The sequence below is a fragment of the Pterocles gutturalis genome, unplaced genomic scaffold (genome assembly GCF_000699245.1).
Source record: "Pterocles gutturalis isolate BGI_N339 unplaced genomic scaffold, ASM69924v1 scaffold3051, whole genome shotgun sequence".
NCBI lineage: Eukaryota > Metazoa > Chordata > Aves > Pterocliformes > Pteroclidae > Pterocles > Pterocles gutturalis.
This window is the reverse complement of record NW_010100058.1, coordinates 21,570-32,775: the sequence shown is the minus strand read 5'-3', so window position 1 is coordinate 32,775 and position 11,206 is coordinate 21,570. Positions and strand designations below refer to the sequence as shown.

The 11,206-nt window shown below is 41.9% G+C and overlaps 1 protein-coding gene across 1 annotated transcript; it reads right to left on the bottom strand.

The window, feature by feature from the left end:
- Positions 1-1,079: 1,079 nt before the first annotated feature.
- Positions 1,080-9,633, bottom strand: ASTL (astacin-like metallo-endopeptidase (M12 family); the record flags this gene model as incomplete). The annotated part of the gene is made up of 12 exons (XM_010078074.1): positions 9,565-9,633; positions 9,297-9,321; positions 7,088-7,104; positions 6,710-6,734; positions 5,998-6,069; positions 5,183-5,317; positions 4,442-4,559; positions 3,519-3,697; positions 3,308-3,392; positions 2,816-2,943; positions 1,727-1,842; positions 1,080-1,305 (listed from the first exon to the last, which is right to left on the bottom strand). Coding segments are annotated over exons 1-12 (1,195 nt in total), but the record flags the coding sequence as incomplete, so codon positions are not given.
- Between the last annotated feature and the right edge of the window lie 1,573 nt (positions 9,634-11,206).

Here is an 11,206-nt window from a genome sequence, read left to right as displayed (position 1 = left end):
TATTCACAGAATAGGTTCTTCTTCATTACGTCAGTTCTTGGTGCTGTGTTTTCTTTGGGTCCTCACTGTGAGTGAAATGAGAGAATATTTAGCTTTCAGAGTGCTCTGAACAAACCGGAGTATCTCTAGAGTATGTAAACATTAAATCACGTTTTATCTGACAACCAGGATCATTGTGTAGTTGATGACATAGCAAAGTAGCATGGGGAGTTTTCTTACTCTTCTTTCCTTCCCTAGCTACAACAGACAGAAATAGATGCTACATAGAGACAATGCAAAACTGCTGTTTTGTTTTGGGTATACAGTCAAGTTATTGCATTTCAGTGAATTTATGCAAACTCTGTGTGCTTGTTCTTATTCCACGGCAAATACAAGGTCATATGACATAGCTGAGCGTTCTTTCATACTCAGGCAAGCTGCACTACCGTAGAGTTGCTGTAGGCTACAGACATGCACACAGGCATTTCTTTATTCCAGCTGATACATGCTAACTTGGAAGCCTGTGGTAACTGAATTGTATAGTCGTGGCCTTAGTTATTAATTAAATGGGACTGAAGAAAATGTGTCTTAGATGGATACATTCCAGGGATCCTGACCATGGAAATACTGCCTTTCTTCTTGTGAAGGGGCTGGGTGACCTGGTTCACCATTAGATCTGTCTCGCCCTCTGTGCTGTGTAATTAAAAACTGCATCTTTTCCAAAGGACTGATATATTTAAATATTACATTATGATTTACTCTCATTTAACTGTGCCAGTAACACTAGCAGTAACACTAAATTGATCACACCCTTAATGGTGCGTGGTTTGGAATGGCATATATCCAAGAGGCAAGGCAAACAGTGAATCGCCCAGCTAACTCGACTTGTCCCGAGTGTGGCCCCATCTGCCCAAACGAATAAATAGTATCAGTGTAGGACTGAGCCATTATATCAAAAGCAAGGTAGGAATTGGTGGCTCTTGCACAGATCAGTTCCTCAACCTATATTTTTCCAACTGTCATGTGAAGAGGAAGGTAGAACACCTGTTGATTTGACACCAATTGTTTTTCCTTGCCATTCTCCTCATGCCCAGACTTACCAGAAGTATAGGTGGCTTGGAAACCAGAAGCTGTATCAGCACCATCTGTGACGAACTCTATAAGCATAAGATTACTAGAACCAACGACATCATTGGGTATGTTTGATCCACAGGTCTTGTCCATCAGAACAGGAGAAGACTTGCTGGGTCCATCATAAACTTTAACGTAATCACTCTCACAGCCTCTGGTAGTCTGCAGCTCAAAGGCTTCAAAGTGCAAGGTAATCTGGAAGGGAAGAGAAAAACAGCCTTTAATGTGACTTCTTTCACGGAATGTCCTTTAAAACAGACAGAATCTAAGCTGTAGCCAAGCCCAAACTGGAACTGCATCCCCAGCCTTGCCTCTCATCCCCTGAAGTTGCAGGGTTCAGATCTAATGGGCCTGTGACTGAATGCTCCCATGCTCAGACTGCTTTGTCTTGATTTTGCAAACCTGAAGAAGTATGGAGGTTTTTCAAAATCACAGCTCTGCAGTTGTCTTTGCCCATACCTGTCTTAAGGACATGAAGAAGAAGTATAGACTAATCTGAAATCTCTCTTGGGGCAAAGACCTTAGCTGGCAACTGGTATGCAGACAATGCGCAAAATGATTAATGCAGAAAAAGAAGTTCAGACATATTCCGAGACCACTATTAACCTGTGATTACCTTTCTGGCTCGGGTTCGGATGAGCCAGACGCAGTTGGTGTTATCTGAGTAATTTCTTGGGTAGTTGGCAGAGCTCAGTGACCCAGATGGTCCCTCGAGAACAGTGCTGCAGCGACCTGAGAAAAAAACATTTGCTTCAGCACCAGGCTTGCAGAAGCTTGCATTCATTTACAATTGCAATCTGTTCAGAATGGACTGGTCTCAATTTTCTGATCTGCCAGCATTCATTGCAGGGTGCTGGTACTTCTTGATTAAAATGAAGAATCATGTTGTCTTTATTTTCACAATAATGCCTACGCAGCTGCATGAAAATGGAAAGTAAAGTGGTGCATGGAAAAAAGTATTAGCTTTTATTGATTAACTCCAGAGCTTATCAAGGGATCTCTTTCTGCACCTCTCTAAAGAGTGTGAGAGGTTCCATTCACTGCAATTGGTGACATCATTTTCCACTGAGATGGGGAAGTCAAGTGATGCTAGAAGAGCCAAATGCAAATACGATGTCTCTGCAATGCTTAAATTCTAAGATTAGGTGGAGGACTTGGGCTTTCCTCTGTGCAAGGGGTAATACTTTATTCATCATGTTTTTTCCCCTTTGAATAAATATCTGATTGTATGGGAGAATTTCTTCTAGCAGAAGTTAAAATTAGAGAGTTAAAAATACATACAGATTCAGAATGACAGCTTGAACACTTGAAAACTGGACAAGGAATCATGAAAGTGTTCCAGTTCAGAGGAGCCTACAACTGTTTTGGTTTGACTCAGGTCTCGAGGAACAGAGATGTCTGGCTCTTGAGCTGTGAGAAACCAAATTTACTCCAGTGAAGCACATAACGTGGTACACACTTAGGCCAGTTGCACAGCAGCCACTTATGCCAATAGTGAATGTGTTTGATTTAATTTGGAAGCAGAAAGCATTTTCTCACTTATCACAATGTGCCTCCAGCTTCATCTTTGCATTCTCTCCCAGAGTAACCCTAACAGGTACCATGAGTTCAGGAGAATAGTTGCACAGACTTTGATGAGAAACTGCCCAAATGTCTCTGTGAAGGATCTAAGTAGAAGGTGAAAGGATGACTTTGAGATACTTACTGCAATTGTAAAGTTTGTTGATTTTGGCCACATCCAAGTTGCTCAGTCCCTGCCTCTGTCCGATATGTACTGATCCATCAGGAATTGGTACAATAGTTGCTTGCCCACTGGTATTCGAGAATGTGTATCTGCAAAAAAAAAAAAAAAAAAAAAAAAAAGTGTGTTCTCCAAGTACAATTACTTCTTTACTTCTTTCAGGATTTAATGGCATGATTTGGAGGGAGATCAAGAATTGTATGCAAGCTGTTGTGTGACTAACAGCACTGTTCAAATAGGTTTGATAAAGATGTCCAGCAGTAAGCAGAGTCAATCTCAAGATGCCCTCCTTTGCCTTCAAGCTCAGCTGTGAATGTCTCCTTAACGGGAGTGGCTTGTTTGAACTGACTCACGGTGTTTTTCTCAGAGGGGAAAAGGGGGAAACTGGTAGTTAGGAGAGAGTTATTACAAAAATTATCTGAGTTCCAACAAAAGCAATGCCATGCTGGTACTTACGGGCCATAGTGCATTACTGAAGAGTAGTCATATGGAAGACCCAGGTTATTGGAGTTTTCAAATTTCCTGAAGTCTGATCTGTCGGCTGTAATATATAACATTGTACTTAGAGTATGCTTCCTATCTACACCCTTCAGGGAAGAAGGAAGAGCTGGGAACAGTAGGATGCATCTACACCACTTTCTACATTGAGGAGTTCAAAGGTACTTACCTGGGCTGATGTACTCCCACATGATCTTTACATGGTTATCCCTGTCACTGCGAGAATGTTCATGCAAGAAGCCCAGAGCGTGGTCCAGTTCGTGTTGAATTATTCCTTTCGCCATGCAGCCTCCTTTCATCACAGAGACAGTCTGTCCACCTCCAACTTTCCCATAGTGGGACCAGCAGCTAAGGGAGGCATTGAACACCAACAGAAGACTGATGGGATTTTTATTGTCAGGCAGGCAAAGGGACAGTACAGAGAACCTCACTTCATACACATCTTGTGGGAGAGGAAGGATTCCTTCCTGACCACTGTGATAGTCAGAGTCTACAGAAGGGCAAAACCGACCTGGGCACAGAACCAAGTATGGTCATTATTAAAGCTTCCAGGAAGACTTTCATTAAGCAAGGAGGTTCCTGCCTTCTGACTTTCTGTACACAGTGACTTTAACTCCCTAGAAATAAGAAGTTTTTTTCCAAAGTACTGAACCCTGTATCAGAGCTGGATCTAAGACGAATAGCACTTCCAAGCTAATGGGTGTTGAACAATTCTCTCATAGGCTCAAATCCTGACCTTGTCAAAAATTGAAATTGGTTTTGCCTGTGCAAATAAGACCTACAGTAATCTGTTGTGTGTAGTGCTCAAGTATGCATTATACCACACAGAAAACATGAGCCTAGATATTCTTTCCACCTTAATGCTGCTTTCCCATGATCTGCTTCACTTCGGTGTCTTTAGTGAGTCCCTGATGTAACCGCTGAGTCCTTGCACTAGCAAGGGATCTGAGGAGGATACCTTGGCACTGTGATAAAACAAAGTTTCTGCTCTAAATTCATTCCTCTTTCCTCTCTAAGGTCATACAGAAGGAATACAGTGAAGAATTGAAAAAACAATGTAGAAATAACTAGTTAATTTCTCATTCAACTCACCCATCGCCAGATTTAATGTTGAGGTAGTCACGTTCTGTCGTGCGCGCCACGAAGTTAATACAAGTCAGTGATTCAAATTCTGCCATGGCATCATGAATCCCTTTTATCTGGCCGTCGTCTGGAGAAGAAATGGTTAATTTTGGGGGTCAAACAAAAACAATGGCAGGTGCTATTAAAATCTCATGTGTGCTCAAAAACAGGATAAACGAGGGACAGAAATGTTAGCCTAGGCTCTTTTTTGCCTTTTGCTCAAAATTAATTTAATTTAAGATATTGGTGGCCTGGCAGAAGATATTTATACAAATGGATTCAGGTGGCAGCCTTTTTTTCCTCAACTACTTGTTTGAAATTGTAGTGGTGATTGTTGATGTATGTTCTGACTGTACACTTGGAGACAGCTATGGGAAGCTATTTTGCTAATGAAAAGCAAGCGATTGAAACCACACTGCAATAGGTATGAACCTTATAAAGGCAGGTGTTCTGGCAGGTACCATTAGCGTGAATTCTTGTCTCCAAGAGACCAGACCCAAAACATTATGGATACAAACTTCAAGGAAATTTGATCTCTTTTCTTTTTCCTGTTCACGTCTTTGTAATTTACAGTTCATCTGTGCTTACACAGTACAAGTGAATCCTTAGAATTGATTTAATTATCTGTTTGTGTAGCCACTAGACATAGGTTTTTATCTGCAACTTATTGGATAAAATCCATTAAAAAAAATTATGGAAATTTACACCCACCATAAGCAGGATCCAAGACATAGGGAACACGAACAATCCCATCACTGGACTGGGGCCAGTTGCAACGGCGACAGTTGATGGCACTGCGAGTCCTTTGGGGAACTATGTCACCTTCTTGCAAGAACTGAGAGCTGTCTATGGTGAGAAAGAAAGGGTAGAAAAATCTGAGCCACAGTTTGCTGGACACTGACTAAGCACATTTGGAAAAGTGTCACTCTCTACTCATCCTCCTTTTTTACTTTTCCCATCTTCTTCTGGCTGGCATGAAAAATGGACTATTGGGCTAAGTGGACATTATCTGCTTCCCTACCTTTGCTGCTGGGTCCTTCGCTAAGAGGAGAGGTGGGAAGCTCCAACTCTGTTGGATGGGGTTGAGACAAGACAGGGAATGACTGAAAGCAGTTGTAGTTCTATGGCATAGTGTCCTTTGGTACTATTTCTTTACCCATCATGTGACACTGAATGAATGCCATCAGATATCTGCTCAGGAAGGGTGCTGGGCAAGGCAGGAGGTGCCAATAAGTAAACCCAAGAGGGCAAGCAAACTGAAAAGTGAGTATTGTGTAGAGACAACTGTAGGAATGTTTGGTGTCCATTTCTACAGAGAGTAGTAAATCTTCTTGAATGATTGCTGAAGGGAAAAATGTGAGAAAGACAAGCTCATAGAAAGGGGAAGGTTTGGAAGAGTCAAGGAACAGGAAGATAAGACAGGAAAAATATCTGCACAAACTGTGGTAAGACATTGTACCTCCTCCATCGCCCCCCAAAAAATCAACAAAGGCAGACCCATTATAAGCAGGGCTTGGTGGCATTACCTTTGTTGATTTCCAGAATTCTGTCAAAAATAACTTCATCCTCGGCGTCGGTCTCTGTAGGCAATGGAGAATCTGAGCAGAAACACCAGAGAAAAATGAATATTTTTTAACCTGATGAGTTTCCAGGAGCTCAGGCCAGATCCCAATTACATTTGGCATTAATCCAGTCCCAAGAGCCATTCTCTTTCAATGTTTCTCTCCCCCTTCCCCCCCCCTTTTTTTTTTTATTTTCCTAGACATCTCATTTTAAGGCCAGGAAAGTCTGTATGGTCCTGCTCAAGTGAAAAACTCTCAAAACCAATGGAATTGGAACTGTGTTCCTATTCCATGGGTTGGACTCATGTCCCCAGCTGGGCCCAGCACTAGGCACTCCCAGGAATTACAAGTAGGCAGAATCAGCCAGGTCTGAGCATCATGCAGTAAGTCTTAACATCAATAGCTTTCTGCAACCTTTGGAAGAGACTTAAATCAGGAGATTATTTAAGCAGAGCTATTTTTAGCAGAAGTAACAGTGGAGCTTTTAGCAAGCCCAAGCAATTGGCCAAGAACCTGAGACTCTGCTTTGCATGAAATATTATGGTGAATACATTAATTTAAAATTTCTTCCTCGAGATTAATTTGTGTTAAGCATGTGTTCTTTTCTGGAGTAACTGGGTAGACAACAATCAGTGTATCTTATCAAATACTTACAATTAGATGGAATTATACATACCATATATATCCTCTTGTGTAGTAACCTGCAAGAATAATGCATTTGTATTATCTTACACTTTATAATACAATATAAATATTAAATAATATAATGTTAAATAATATAATATGCAAAGAATCAAAAGTGTCCAGGCTACCATTGCAAATAAATTCCAGTCTTGAGCTTTTATATATTGGGCCACATGTAAAGAAGTACCATGGCGTGGTAGGTATTTTTCTTTGATATCTTGGCAAGTACAGATATCATAAAGGGAATGAGCGTAGGAGACTCAGGAAATGCAATCGGATGGAGATACGGGTGGAGTACAGAAGTCTTGAGCTCACTTTCCACAATACTGGACCCCAAAATGATCAAAAGAGCCAATGTAGTTGTCCTTACCTCAGTAGGTTCTGTTGCTGCAAAAAGGAAGAAAAAAGACAAGCGAAAGGGACAAATTAGGTTTTGAATGCAACTTCTCAATGTTCAATAGCACAGGCCTCCTCAGCCATGGGAATGCCTTTGGCAGGTCCCTTGCTTTGGAGGGGAATGGGGCGTGCTAACAGATGCATAGGCACAGAAATCACAGTCACGTTTAGACAAACAGCTATGAAAATTCCTGGTAGATCACGCCGAGGGACAGAATCCTGGTCATTTACTATCTAAGAATCAGCAAAGCTTTTTATCAGCTTCAGCGTGGAAATTGACAAAGGAAACTAGGGACAAAAATATGCTTTGGCCCCAGATTTCACTGCAACAGGTGCAGGCTAACCAGCTCAACAATCCTCTCTAGTTTCACAGTGTCAAAGAGTAAAGTTATAAAATGGGATGAAGGCTATAATCTAGCATGGGGCAAATATCCTAAGGCATCTTTCTAGTGCGACATCTTTTTCATTTCTATCAAATATCAATTTCTAGATACAAAACTGGAAATGAAAGTCTGATCTTATCTATAGATTTATGAGCAGAAACTTCACTGTTATAATATAAAAGTTTAGAAATTGTAAGGACCTCCAGAGGTCATCCGGTTTGTCTGCGTTCCCTAAGGCAGAAACAGCTTTATCTCTGTTATTCATGACCACAGTTTGTTTGACCTGTTCTTAAGTATGATGGATATGCCGCAAGCCTTTCTGGCAATCTCTTCCAGTTTGCCAATAATTGCCCTCTTCCTTGTCAAAATTAAAAAGCATTATTTTTTTTTTCCTATTCAACATTGACACAGAGAACACATATGCAAATAGTTCTTATTTCTAAGCCAGTCCATATTCCTTATATTTTTGACTGTGGTTTTTTTCAATAGAAGATGTGCCAAGCTCTGTCACAGCTTGCAGCGCCTTTCCCTTTTCACAGTGGTTATTGCCCAAACATACCAAAGAGACTTCCTCCTGTTCAGAATCTATCTAGAACCTGTAACAGAATTGCTTTTATTGAACCAAAAAGGGTTCAGTCTGTTTTTCCAGACTGCTACTTCAGTTACAAGGCATTGAAAGTCCACTGTAATGATGGTGGTTTATTATAGAAAAGTTCAGACAGCTGCATCAGAAAGATCCATGGCATCAAAAAAAATGCAGCAGGAAAGCACATTTTTGAAATGGGTGGACCAGATCCATAATTCATGCACCCAAGAGGCACTAAATTAATTGACTAAAGTCAGTGGAAATGAGCCTGCTAACACCTTTTTAAAACCCAAATGAGACATCACAGAAGGCACCTGCCATGCCCTTGATCAGATGAACATCTGGTGTGATATAACTTTCAAAATTATGCAGTTCACTTTTTACCTGCACTGTAAATACTGAACGATGTCTCAAAAGGCACAAAACCCAGTAAGAATGGTAAATTAAAACCCATTGTGTGTGTTTGTCCCAGTAGCCCTTCAACTCTGAGTCTCAACAACTGACTGCTTTGAACTCCAGAAAGCGTGTACCTCAGCCAGCTCCAAATATACTGAGCAGCAATTTTAAAACATCCCTTTGTTTCCATGCTATAAAGGACAGCTCAAGAGAAGAACTGATCAGTTTTCATTAGCCGCTTACTAGCTCTGACTACGTCAAACAAATTTTTCCAAGGCGTTCTCACAACACATCACCCCTGACGTGGCAGTTTCCTGCTGTAGTTAAAGGCTACCTACAGATATATTTCAATTCACCTTCTCTGGAGATCTGCAACAACCTCCCCCTATTTTGGGAGTTGACAAAAGCTGTTCAGCTAAGCCCGTACTATTTGTTTTCTACCCCAGCACAAAGCAAAAGTTTTCTCTGTCGCCTGACATCATTTTCTCTTACTGCTGCACCAAGGTAGGCAAAGAGGCAAATGAGTAGCAGTCTTTTTTGTAACACTCAATGGAAAGGTATAAAAATGTCATATTAGAATATAATTTTCAAGCCTGTAAGAGCACATATAAATTAACCTAACAAACCATACCCCAAAAATACGTGTAGAGCACACTCTGTATGAAAATGCATTTGCACCCAGCCCAACAACAAATTAGGAAACATGGCCTTATCCACAAGTGCTCTAAAGTCAAAAGTCACTCACACACCAAAAAAGTGTATGACACACAGTCAAGAATTAACAGTCGTCTTTAAAATACGGGATAAATCCTACTTACTTGTTGTGCTGTTCTCGTAGTTCTCCTGCAAAACCAATAAGTCAAAGGCATTATTTTTCCATAGCTCATAAATGCAGCAGTAACAGCATCAAAATCAGGCCAAAGGGAGAAACTATTATTATAAATTATTAGATTGGCTTCATAGACTATTATATTACAAATATTTTTTCTTTGTGGGAAATTTATCAAAAATGGGTCTCCACAGCCTCACTCCAGGAAGAACAGGTCAATTAGAAGACCGAGCGTGGTCGCATGGAACTGCTCTCACCGGAACAGGGAAACCCAGGGCAGCGTGCAGCAGAAACACAGTGAAGACCAGGAACATCTTCAGAGCCATTCTCCAGTCCTGACAGAGCACCAGTCCTTGTCTTTGTCTCTGCTGGTTCAGGAGCAGGAGAGCTGCCCCTAGATATACCAGCAGACCCTGCCCTGCCGGGGCTGAAAAAAAACTGCAGCAGCCAATGAGGAGCAGGAAGCGAGTTTCTTTTGTATCCTCAAACAGCTCGGTTTAGCCTCCGGGCATCACTGGGTGCTGTGCTATTGCTGTCACTGCGATCTATAGCATCCCACGTCTTCACATCCTCATTCATGCTGCTCTCCAGACCTGGGTGAGCCTCATGCTTGTGCTGCCATGCACCTCCTCTGTTTCTTGGTGGGATCCCTCCTAAAGTGTTCAGTTTGACCAATACCACCTTGTGCCTGGATAACTTTCCAGAGTACTGTACTGGTGAGATTTCAGATGGTGCGTGGCTTTTTTTCTTTATGTCACAGAAAGCCACGACAGTATTGTGCTGCTTTGGACCGTAAAACACACCACTACTACACCTGTGTCTTCCCTTTTCTCAGCTTACGGTTCTATGAGTGGAATTCCTGTTTCCTCCCTGCATTGCCTGATGTTTCATCACATCAGGGACATTGCCTGTGTTCTGTGGTTTCTGTCAGTCTGACAGTTGTAGGTGCCCTGGCAAGAGAGGGGGAGAAAGACAGCAGCAGCATCAGCAGCACTTTTTCTCATTTTGAGAATGATCAAAGGATCTACGGCTTGCTGGAGTGCAAGAAGGAAGCTGTGAGCAGACCTAGCAAGAAATGCTCATAGGAGGTAAACCAGCAACCTCTTATCGCAATCTTTTCTCATAGCAAAGCTCTGCTTGGTGAAGGTGCTGTAGCTGGGGAATTGTCTGACCTCTGATACACACTTGTTTTGTGCCAGAGTACAGTTTCCATGCAGACAGAAGGAAACTCAATTCTAGAAGGTACAGTTTCTGTCTCTAGACCATCCCAGTGCTCAGGTATCCTCAGAGTAAGTTTTAAATCCACTCACGCTGTGATTCCTTCTTTCTGTATAGAATGAGATGTTCTTGAAGTTATCCATGTTGGGGAATGATTCAAATAGCAGCAAAGGGCTTTCCGCCTATCTGACACCAAACCATACCCAGCCAGGGCTAGGAGTTACATGGAAACGTAATCTGAATTGCATTGGTGGGGATTACTCTTCATTTTAGCAGAGGAGAGCTCACTGCTGGTTATTTGAGGAGAGTCTGAGCTGAGAAAGTCCAGGGATAAACTCTCCTCACCCCCGCAGGGAGGCAGCATAGGGGAACACGACTTTTTCTCTTTCTGTCCCTGCGCTCTGGCTGAAGTAAGGTGTGCCTTAGGCACCAAATGATAGTAAAAAGCCGGGTAGCACATGGTCCTTGTGGCCGTGAAAGAAAAAAGATCAAGCAGGCATTGTCAGCATGCTAATCCTGCTGACACGGGCAGTTTGTGCATCCTCTATGTGTATAAACGTTTGCACTAAGCAATGCTAAGTGCTTTTCTTCATGTTTCATAGGGATTAAAATCTTCCTTGTGCAAAGCTGTGCAGCTCTGGTCTGCCATCCGAGAATGGTTCTCCGGGTTTCTAGCTTAAT